This window comes from Cucurbita maxima, unplaced genomic scaffold, assembly GCF_002738345.1.
Source record: "Cucurbita maxima cultivar Rimu unplaced genomic scaffold, Cmax_1.0 Cma_Scf00062, whole genome shotgun sequence".
Taxonomy (NCBI): Eukaryota; Viridiplantae; Streptophyta; class Magnoliopsida; order Cucurbitales; family Cucurbitaceae; genus Cucurbita; species Cucurbita maxima.
The window spans coordinates 37,625-49,079 of NW_019272078.1; the positions used below are offsets into that span (position 1 = coordinate 37,625).

Below are 11,455 nucleotides of genomic sequence, written 5' to 3' on the forward strand. Positions count from 1 at the left end.
AGAGTGTGAAAGAGGGCGAGTGCAGCCCTCACTTTCAAGAAATGAGAAATATGTATTCGGAAATAGCCAATAACAAACATTCTTTCTCAGGATCTGGAAATATCTGCGTAGATGGATGCCGAACCCCTCCACGAATGGATGGAGCAGATTAGAGATAACCCTACAATCTGCTAAAAAGTCTTTTGGCATAATACCGCTATGCTATAAAAAAACAGAAAAGGTTTCCTCTCCCAGCCCTATCGGTCGAGCTACTTACTCCTTACTCCCTCTCCTCTTCGAGTCGAGCTCCTTACTCCCTCTCCCTATCGGTCTCGCTCCTTCCTTACTCCTGACTCCCTCTCCTCTTCTCCTCGCCTTTTTTTCTTTCTTTTTTTTCGGTATGCCGCTCCGCGAGAAAGAAAACCAAGTGGGCTGTGGTGATGTAAGAATTAGGTTTTTCTACTTTCACTTTGTTGTTGAGAAAAGATATCGGGGAGACCCTTGACCTGGGCGGGCTCCCGCGCCCTTCTTTGTTTAGTTTGTTTATCTCGGTGGTTGCCCTCTCGAGTCAGGTTCGCAGTTTGCTGGGCGCTTTTCTTGCTTTTTATGAAGTCGCCCTTTTTCTTTCTTTCTTTCGTTTGTGCATCTTTCTTTCTCCCATGCTTTCCGTTGGTCAACAACCAACCACAGCTCTCTATAGTTCTTCACTACTCGTACAGGAAGGAGTCTCTTTTTGTCTGGAGGGAATAATCAATCATTTTTTCTCAATCAAGAATGCCTCAACTGGATAAATTGACTTATTTCACACAATTCTTCTGGTCATGCCTTTTCTTCTTGACTTTCTATATTCCCATATGCAATGATGGAGATGGAGTACTTGGGATCAGTAGAATTCTCAAACTACGGAACCAACTGGTTTCACACCGGGGGAACAAGATACGGAGCAACGACCCCAACAGTTTGGAAGATATCTTGAGAAAAGGTTTTAGCACCGGTGTATCCTATATGTACTCTAGTTTATTCGAAGTATCCCAATGGTGTAACGCCGTCGACTTATTGGGAAAAAGGAGTCAAATCACTTTTCTCTCTTGTTTCGGAGAAATAAGTGGCTCACGAGGTCTCGAAAGAAATATATTCTATTTGATCTCGAAGTCCTCATATAGCACTTCTTCCAATCCTGGATGGGGGATCGCTTGTAGGAATGACAGAATGCTAATCCATGTTCTACACGGCCAAGGAAGCATCGTTTTTTAATCTCATTATGACTTGGTCGTTCGGAAGAGATTCTTTCTCGATTAGAATAGTAGAAAGCATTACAAGAGAGATATATCCCTTTTCAAATCCCCACGCGAAGAAGGACGTTCAAAAAGGTTATCGAGAAAGTCAATCGCTCTTTTTAGTGGGGAGGAATAGTCCGGGAAGGGAGCGAGACCAAGCCGAGGAGAGTAAGCCCTTCCCACGTGTAAAGTTGAATAAATTCATCCTCAACCAGAGAGATCAACCTGCGCCTTTCATTTTAGGCCGCCGGCGGCGCAGAACGCACTAATCCGCGACCAACAAGTTTTCCGAAACCAAACTGCAGAGAATTCTGACTTTACTAAAATGCTTGCTGAAAATCAACGAAAGAAGGAAGGTCTTCCCACGTAGTTCATCGGTCAAACCAACGAGATTCTCCTCTCAAAGGAATAGAGAGATCTTTTTCTAGTTAGACTTCTATCAATGCAATGAAAGAACCATCCCTTCCTATTTTTTTGTCCTGTCAGATAGAAAGAAAATGAGACCCCAGCCCTTCTTTACCACTTTAGCGGGGGTGAAGGGGGGGTTTACATACAACCGAGGCAAAGTGGTTTATGATTGAATCTCAGAGGCATTCTTTTCATTTGGTAGATCCAAGTCCATGGCCCATTTCGGGTTCACTCGGAGCTTTGGCAACCACCGTAGGAGGTGTGATGTACATGCACTCATTTCAAGGGGGTGCAACACTTCTCAGTTTGGGCCTCATATTTCTCCTATATACCATGTTCGTATGGTGGCGCGATGTTCTACGTGAATCCACGTTGGAAGGACATCATACCAAAGTAGTACAATTAGGACTTCGATATGGTTTTATTCTGTTTATCGTATCGGAGGTTATGTTCCTTTTTGCTTTTTTTCGGGCTTCTTCTCATTCTTCTTTGGCACCCACGGTAGAGATCGGAGGTATTTGGCCCCCAAAAGGGATTGGGGTTTTAGATCCTCGGGAAATCCCTTTTCTTAATACCCCTATTCTCCTTTCATCCGGAGCTGCCGTAACTTGGGCTCATCATGCTATACTCGCGGGGAAGGAAAAACGAGTTGTTTACGCTTTAGTAGCTACCGTTTCACTGGCTCTAGTATTCACAGGCTTTCAAGGAATGGAATATTATCAAGCACCCTTCACTATTTCGGATAGTATTTATGGTTCTACCTTTTTCTTAGCAACTGGCTTTCATGGTTTTCATGTGATTATAGGTACTCTTTTCTTGATCATATGTGGTATTCGCCAATATCTTGGTCATCTGACTAAGGAGCATCACGTTGGCTTTGAAGCAGCTGCATGGTACTGGCATTTTGTAGACGTGGTTCGGTTATTCCTATTTGTCTCTATCTATTGGTGGGGAGGTATATGAAAGAACAAAACAGTGCATTGAGGAATTCAAGCTCGAAGACAAAGAGAACCGGGCTTTTCCAAAGAATTACAGCAGCTTTCCTTCTTCCTTTAATTATTATATACAAAAAAGTCTCTTCCACTTTCCTACCAAATCTATCTGTAGTCTGGCACATAAATTCAGGGATCGAAGAGATTATGGCAGATCATGTTCACCAAGAAATGACCCGAAATTGGATCTTAGTCTATTTGAGATTGTTCCTTTTAATCGTAATCAAAGATGTTTTCTTCTCTCTCATTTCTTTTCCGAATAAATCGAAGAACCTAATGGATCGAACTCATCCTTCCTTGGCTGCTATGAAAGATATTGCCCTTGCGTTGCGGAAGGAACGTTCTCTTCTCTTTTGAGTTTCAGGCAAGAGCTCTTTCTTCAATAAAGGGTTGGAACTCTCATCTTTCCCCGGGAAGAATATGGTATGGGCTTGTTGAAGCTATGAAGCATCTTAGAGTATTCCATTCCGTTTTTCAGCTGGATCCGGGCTTGGTTCGACTTGAAAAAACGGCGATTTAGTAGAGAGAGAGAGAGGTTTGCGAAAGAAAGGCTATCAACGTAGTAGTATATAGATAGAGTGAGTGTGCAGGGTGTAGGTATACCACTTACGAGAAAGAACCCCAAGTAAGTAAAGTAGTTAACCAAAGACAAGTAAGTAGTTCGTCAGTCCTTCCTCCGACGCCTCCCGTTCATTTTCATTCTTTCTTTCTTTCATGTTTTTTGTTTTGTTTCTTCATAGGTCCCAAGCCCTTCTTATCAAGCCCTCCTTAAGTCAAAAAAAAGAATGCTGCTTTATTTGAACGAACATTGTAAGAACCTTTCTAACTGACACCCCAGTCATAATGCCACCCACGTCTTTTTGAACAAAGACTTTTTTGTCTTTTTGATTTGAGTTAATAATAAATAAATAACTGGCAGGTTTCATTAATGAAAAGAAAAGCGGAGGCCCGCCATCTGCTAGCATTGTGGTTTGGAATCGATTCTTTATCAATGTCCCACCCTTTCTTTGAACCTTGTCAATGATCGAACTTAAAGATATAAACTGAGTGCCATTTGATGAGTAACTGAGAACAAGGGAGAGGGATATGGAAAGGATGAAGTAATGAAAGAGGAAATCATTGCTAGTAGTAACGACTTGTCACGATCCATTGGTTCATATAGAATCCATGTCCTAGGTGTATCAAAAAACATGATTTTTGCTAAGCGTATATAATAAAATAGAGTGAAAGGGTACACCCCGAAACCAAGGGCGTACTAACTAAGAGCTGAGTCCTCTCCGAACCGCAAGAGATAGTTGCCCATCATACGGCTCACCAACTTCACTTGCCTCTATGGGAGGCTCGCTCCGGGCAGGTTCGGATCACTTACAATACACGGCTCTATGAAGGAAGGGCTTGGTGGGTTAGTAACGCGTTTTCAATATGATGATTTTTCCGTATTTGTTTGATGAGAAATGCGAGACGAAAAAGGAACTCATCTTTTCGACTGGGAAATGCAAGTCTGTTTTGTCCACTTTCTCCATCCCCCTCTATCAAAATCAGAAAAAAGGCGAGCTTGCTTCTTATTCCCGTGTTCGATCTCTTCCATCTCTGCCTCGCTCGTTGTCACCTATGTTGAAGAAAGGTTTGGAACCCTGTAGAGAATGAAGAGGGGCCAAGCATCTTCCTCTCAACAGTGCTTCTTGAGGCTCCACTCTCCCCGTAAGGCCCCGTTAGCCTGGGCGAGGGGATAAGGAATAAGGATTGAATGAAGCCCCCTTCCTTAGCTCTGCCAGGGACTGTACAGGGGTTAGCTTTGTAAATGTGTAGAGCCAAGTGTAGTGTGGTGTAGTAGTAAGCACTTCTAGGCCCCTTCCCGGCTACAGGATGACTCCAGTGCTTTGGGTACTACGGACCCTCTGCCATCCATTGCAGCAGAGCCGTTTCATGAGCGGGGGGGCTAAGCGCAGTTCTTTGAATCAACCGTTGAATGAAATCGATTCTTTTTTAGATATCAAATCGAATCTCGATAGATTCATCCATCTTTCTATTCATAGATCTGACTAAAAAAATGGATTGAAGTAGCGTGAAGCCCCAAATCCTTGATTTGGCCAGGAAAGACTGCACTGCTTTGGGCCCAGGAAGCGAAGGGAATGAGCTCGGTTCTTCTCCACACTGATTTTTTTGATCTGTGTCCGTTCCGCGCGCGATTGGCGCTTTGTTCTCCTCTTATTCTTCATTGGACGGTTCGGATGGACTTCGCCGTTCTTTCCCAACTCAAATTGAAAAGGTTGTCTCACATCGAGATGTCGATTCGTTTTCCGCCCCCAATGAGATGGGGAATTAGTAACCCCCTATTTCGTTTGGCCCTGAATCTTTCTGAATCGAGGCTCGGCTCGCGTCGTTCCAACAACCGGCGGGGAGCACCTCAGTATACGATCGCGCGAAGTAACTGGGAGTCCTATTACACCTAAGGCCAACTTCAATTCACCAAACCAAGGTTCATCTCGTGTAGTGATTGTGGACTCGTACAAGGGAGTAGACGTTTGATGTATCAGACTCGACCCTATCTTTCGGAGCATGCATTCCCATCCGTGTCGCAACTGATTCGGTAAGCTACGTGTCCGGTGCACGGAGAACTGCCTTCGGTCTCCCAAACGGACTGACTTACTCGTGGCAACCTTCCGGCCGCCCAACGACCTATAACGCTAGTCACTACTTCCACTGGGGCTAGGAAGTAAGCCCCACAACCCAAAGCGGCGAAAAACAAATAGAATTTGCTACAAAAACCAGCTAACGGGGGTATTCCTGCGTATGAGAACACAGTAATGGAGAAGGTAATAGCCGAAATAGGATTCGTTTTGGCTAGAGCGCCCAAATCCGCTATATATTTTACACGGGGTTGCCGTAATGCTAAAACTATAGCGAATGCATCTATCGTCATTAATACATAAATCAAGATACCAATTAGTAGTGATTGAATTCCTTCTATGGTTCCACATGAGAAACCAGTACGAATATAACCTACATGTCCAATTGAACTATGAGCTAGAGGTCTTTTGACTTTCGTTTGGGCCATGGCGGCCAGTGCTCCTAAGATCATAGAAGCAATGATGCAGAAAAAGAAGATTTGTTGCAATGTAGCTCCATAGGAACCATAAATAGAAAGACGTGAAATATTAGCAAAAATAGAGATTTTAGGCGCAATAGAAAGGAATGCTGTAACCGGGGTGGGTGAACCCTCATAGATATCAGGTGCCCACATATATAGAGTCAAAAGAGATATGGAGTCCGAAGGGTAGGGGGTTTTTCTTCGGGGCTTGAGAGATGGAATAGATAGGGCCCCACAAGTTGAGAATTCGCCGCTGTGGAATTCACACGAAAGGGAACGAGGAATGATCAACGAAAAAAGTGCTCTCTGAACCGAACGTGAAAGTTGTTTTCCATCAGACGGCTCTTTCCGTAACTCCACTCTCGACTTGGATTATATATCCAAAAAGGTCCGCTCTCGGCTATTCCACACGCTGCCGCCTAGCGGAGGCATGGTTATCTGAAGTGGATTCTCTCTTTTCTAGTGGATGCCGAACCTGCTGCCCCATTGACTAAGAAGGGGGCGGGCGCAGCAGCTACATGGACCCCTTCCTTTTGTTGCCAGCGCTTTCCCGGGCCAAGCCGGAATTCTTGATGAGAAAGGGCAGGCAAAGCCCGAAGACTGCTATCCTACCTAATAGGCCAGCGGGCAGAACGAGGAGAGGGCCCGGCAATCATACCACCGCTTTCGAAAAAGCGTGTTCCCTTCAGATAAGATGCACTGTAGGCCATCCTCGGCCTTCTTCGTTTTTGATTCAAAAGAAATCCAATCTCGATCTCCGAAAGCGTTTTCCTTCCCCTCCCTTCGTCGAGCCTTTAATGGTTGGGGGAAGCATTTCCTTATCTGAACTTGGCGGGCATTCTTTACTAGCCTGATTCAAAGAAAGAGGGGTGTGAACATAGGTGATGATTTTCAGGTCCTAGGCCATGCGTTCAATACAAAAGAAAGCTGCAGGGATGACAAAAGGAGGTTTCCTGTCTTGCACTGAAAAAGAAACAAAGAGGAATAGAATAGACATCCCTTTTTCTGTCTATGTATTCTTTATCATCTCCCTATTTCTTTGTTTTGATATCGTTATATCTCTCTCTCTAAATCAAATTGAGAAAGAATGGATCCTATCCCCTATATCGAACACTAAATCCTATCTATTGATCGAAAGATCTTCGTCAAATACCGGACTTTGCCTTTTCTTTTTTTTAGGAATTCCTCATATCCAAAGCGGCTTACCACAAGCACCCCACCTCATACGACTAGTTGGGGGGGCTGGCTGTTCGCCTTTTGAATCAAACAAAGTCAAAAGTCAGTAGTAGGGGCTGAATAGCTACTTTCTTTCATTCTCAAGGAAAGCGAAGAATCCACCTTTAGTCAATAGGAAGGAGCCCTACTTCATGAGTTGCCGGGCGTAGCGCACCACAGGTTAATCTCTCGTTTTTTTTAGCTTGACTTTACTAAACTAATAAGGGCTCGCTGCTTGATAGTGACTTCTTTAGTTTGGTAGGATGACGAAAGACTACTTCAATGACGTAAACCGCCGGAAACTCGAGAGGGTCGCCTTTGGAAGCGTTCGCCGGTAACCCGTCACAACATAATAAAAAGGAATGAGTTTAGCTGACTGAATCCAATCCATAAACCCGGAAACGAAACTTTGTTCCCTTTCGTCAAGTAGGTCAAAAAAGAGGTATACGAACGACTTTTGCTTTGCCTTAGACTCGATTGGAACAAAGCTCAGAAAGAAGGGGAGGCAGAATGGAGAAAGGAAAGGGACAAGGGCGGTCTTGCTTGGCGCGAAGGTGGTTTGGGGGTAGGGTACTAAAGGTCCTCGGACTTCCAGGCGGTTTTTATTTTGGGCAGCTGTTCACCGTTGGATCTCGCCAATACAGCCCCCCATAGTTTTCGTTACCGAGATATCTTTTTTTTCATTGTTCCCAGGGATTTTTTGGGTAATCTGCTCCCATGCTGCAAACAGTCAAATCTGAACTCAACCCTGTCGCTCTTCTTTCTTTCCTCGCCGGCAGGAAGCACACCAGCTGGGTGCCTTGCGTGATTCTACTGTGTTTTTTGCACTTGACTGGGTGGACAGTTGACCGGAAGAGAACTTAGATTCGCCCGGCCATCAGGCGGGCTAGTGCTTATCTTATGTGACAACACTACAGAGCGAGTGGCTCTTCTAGGCGGGCTGCTGTGTGACAAGACTACAGAGAAAGCGGCGCTTTCGTGTAACATGCTATGGTCTCACGCCCTTACGAGGTAGTGATGAGTTTCACGCGCTCTAAGCCCGGCCCGCGCGCGGTTAGGAAGATTGGCCACAATCTGAGCGGTACCACCCACCCTACCCTACCACCTATAGGCGGCCGTCTGTCCTACAGCCGCCCGAAAAGGAACTGCAGTGATCTTGAATAGGAATCCTACAGCGATAGATAGAATCCCCATAAAAATACCACTAGATCGAGCACCAGTGATTTCGTATCCGGTCAAAATCTTGGCTAATTGATCGAAGTGGGTAGCTCCAGTAGACCCATAGATCATGGAACAAATAGGGTGGGTAGGCCCAAACACCACACTACACGTATAGACGCGAACCCCCCTCGTTACCGTACGTGCGACTCTCACCGCATACGGCTCGCACAAAGACTCATAAATCCATACCGATTTCTTCCACCTCTCCAATCCTCGATCAAACTTGCGTTCCCCAGGCGCTATGAAGTGGGGGTCTTGACTTTGCCTATCGTATGTATTGGCTTGACTTCGTGCAGAACCAAGGAGGCATTCTGGCGGGCGCGTGCGTGTAGGAAGGGAAGGCTGACCACTACATAAGCTAAAGACAACGACTACAAGCAAAACCGGAAGCCACTCGCTTCTATTCTGGTTGGGATTGTCTATCGATGGGAATCTATAGATCGTAGTAATTTGCCAACCTCTCTAAACTGAAATACGAGACAATTTCACTTCACGCCACGGAAAAAAAGAAAGAGCGAAGCTCGCTGGGCCTTCGTACGATGACGAATGCCTCTTTTCTCTTCTCTTCAGTCTACAACAAACAAGTGGGAGAGGCAGGATTCGAACCTACGTAGAAAAACTTCAACAGATTTATAGTCTGTCGCTTTTGACCGCTCGGCCACTCTCCCCTTCCCGGGCCGAGGCCCCCCTCAATGGGTTCTAAGAAGGAAGACCGCGCCCTGAATCAATCAATAAGCTTTTTGATTTGAGGGACTAATTACTATTTATTAGCTTAGCTAGCGTTCCGGGGGAATCGAGTCATTTAGTCAGTTCATAACAATCTCTGTAAAGCAAGGGGCAAAGCTTCGACACTTCCCCCTTCCTCGCTTCTGGCTAAGCTGCGAGTGAATGAGCAAGTAAATGAACAAGCCATGTTCCTAAAAGGAGTGACCCTCTTTGTTTTATTCCCTTCCCCTATCCTTTCAAAGCCCATAGGTTGGGCGCTCCCGCTTGACTAAGAGTTGTTTCGAAAGTCAGGCTCTTTCGCTGAGCTGCGAGTCTACCCTTCTCGAGAGCCTACTTAAATAGCTTACGCTTACCAAGCCTAGTCTACAAAAAGAGGGCTACAGCAAGCAAGCTTTCCCCCTTTCTTTGTTCTGGGTCGCGCCTCACCGCAGGCACTGAATGAATGAAATGAGTGGAGATCTTCCTTCCCCCCTTATTACCAAGAACTTCGTTGCCACTAGTTAGAAGCTAATTTAGACCATCCCACACCCAAAAACAACTCGGAGCCTAAACTAAAGAGAAGAGAGTTCAGTCTACAAGAAGCTGGCAGAGCTTTTAGCCATTGCACTACATCCATCGAGACTACCTAAATCGTCACCCTGTTTTTTCCTTCTTCGAATGACGCTAGTGGAGACAAATTCAGTCTACAAGAAGCTGGCAGAGCTTTTAGCCATTGCACTACATCCATCGAGACTACCTAAATCGTCACCCTGTTTTTTCCTTCTTCGAATGACGCTAGTGGAGACAAATTCCTTTCGGCGGCAGTCAGATACTAATTCAGTCTTCCCATTCATTCCCAGTGGATCCTTCTTCTCCCTAAGAATTGAAGGAACCCAGTTTTTCTATACTGGAGTGAGGAATCAAAACCAACAACTTCCCATCTATACTGGAGTGAGGAATCAAAACCAACAACTTCCCACTTTTGATGTCCCACGATTCTTCCCGTTTTAGAAACTCAGGAGAAGGACAAGGGTCGCTAGGTCAGAAAAGCGAGAACTCCAAATTCTCCCCAAGTAGGATTTGAACCCACGACCAATCAGTTAACAGCCGACCACTCTACCACTGAGCTACTGAGGAACAACGGACTTAAGGAAGCCCACTCTCGTTCTTTGGACCAACTTCTGACCGAACAAAAAAGGGAAAGGGGTGAGTCACTCTTTTTCACATACACCGGGAGAAAAGGTTACGATAGCAAGCCCCGGCCGGAGAGCCTCCAGGACAAGGGGGCGGCGGTCAACCATCCACTCTCGAGATTCATATGGATCAATCGTCCTGCCAGTTCGCTAAGTAGACTCACTCTACCGAGTGGCAACAAAGGCTGGAACTATTCCTGCCAAAAACAAGGGACCTACTTCTCATCCTAGGAGTTAGCAGGTATGAAAGAGTCCCCTCTCTCTCTCTCCGAGTTTCGACTACTAAGTAGCACTTCTGCTATTCTATAATGGAATCGATTCTGGTCAAGCTGAAAAAGCCCACTATTATTAGTAAGCTAGCGCGCCCCCCTTCCCTTCTTTATCAAAGTCGACGTTTCTCGCTTGTTAGTCCGACCTTTTTGGATATTTGAAGAAGGCAGGTTTGGAACCCTATCCAAGGGCAAGGTGTTGGTCTCGATCTCACTTGGTGGTGCCCTTCTCGATGATTGTTGACTCAACATGGATTTCGTGCTTGAGTTGGGGGGCCCTCCCTCCATCTATCGAGTCAAGTAATTCGCTATCGGCAATTTGTCCGTCCTCATGCCATGCTTCTTCTTTCTCCGAATCGGTTCCTAGTGTCAGTCAATCAAGATTCGCCATCAAGAGAGGGTTAGGTTAAGCCAAGCCAGCCGGTCTCGTCATTCACTTCCCCCGTCCATCGATAATGGGAGTACGCATCAGCACATATCGAACGAAAAAAGCATGAATCCTGGATTCTCTTCCTCAATCAAAATGTCGAGTAATTTCTCCCTATTAATTCGGTCAAAGTCTCCACGGGACCCTCTACGTGGAGGTGCACCATGTTGATAGGAGCAAAGACCAGATTGTACATGTCCTCGAAGGCTGCATTCATGGCAATCATCGCTAGTTTCTCCCTCATTTCTTCTTTTTTCTCTTGAATAAGGGCTATCCATTGAGTAAAGGGAGGTTTTGCTACAGTGATTTGGGCGGTTGGTGTCCTCTTCCTCTTCGAGAGTTGCGGGTCTTTCTGCATGAGTGGTAGCTCACGCTCAAAACTCCTCGTACACGAGTCCTAGTCGTTGCGCAGCGGTCTGTTTCCCGGCTTCGCTTGCGCGATGATGATTGGTTTCATTCATCCTCGACCCTAATGAAATTGAGTATTCCAGTCAGTCAAGTGGTTCGGGTTCTCGGCAGGTTCCCGTTCGCCTGCCTGCTCCCTCATAGTCCATTAGTGGGTAGGGTGGTAAACTGATAGGGTGCCCGCCTCCTCTTTAGACGTGTCCTCGACAACTTGGCGGTTGTTCGGTCTCCGCTTTTGGGGGCAGAAGTGCTTGGTCGCTGGGGTTTCTTCCT

The 11,455-nt window shown here is 45.8% G+C and overlaps 1 protein-coding gene and 1 non-coding gene across 2 annotated transcripts; one reads left to right on the top strand and one right to left on the bottom strand.

The window, feature by feature from the left end:
* Positions 1-260: 260 nt before the first annotated feature.
* LOC111472011 (cytochrome c oxidase subunit 3-like) lies at positions 261-2,943 on the top strand. Its single transcript, XM_023117698.1, has 3 exons — positions 261-1,223; positions 1,461-1,539; positions 1,845-2,943. The coding sequence occupies exons 1-3, from the start codon at positions 754-756 to the stop codon at positions 2,625-2,627; spliced, it is 1,332 nt and encodes a 443-aa protein (XP_022973466.1). The 5' UTR covers positions 261-753; the 3' UTR covers positions 2,628-2,943.
* Positions 2,944-9,953: 7,010 nt separating this feature from the next.
* On the bottom strand, positions 9,954-10,025 carry TRNAN-GUU. Its single transcript has one exon. It is a non-coding gene; the product is annotated as a tRNA-Asn (tRNA).
* Positions 10,026-11,455: the final 1,430 nt, after the last annotated feature.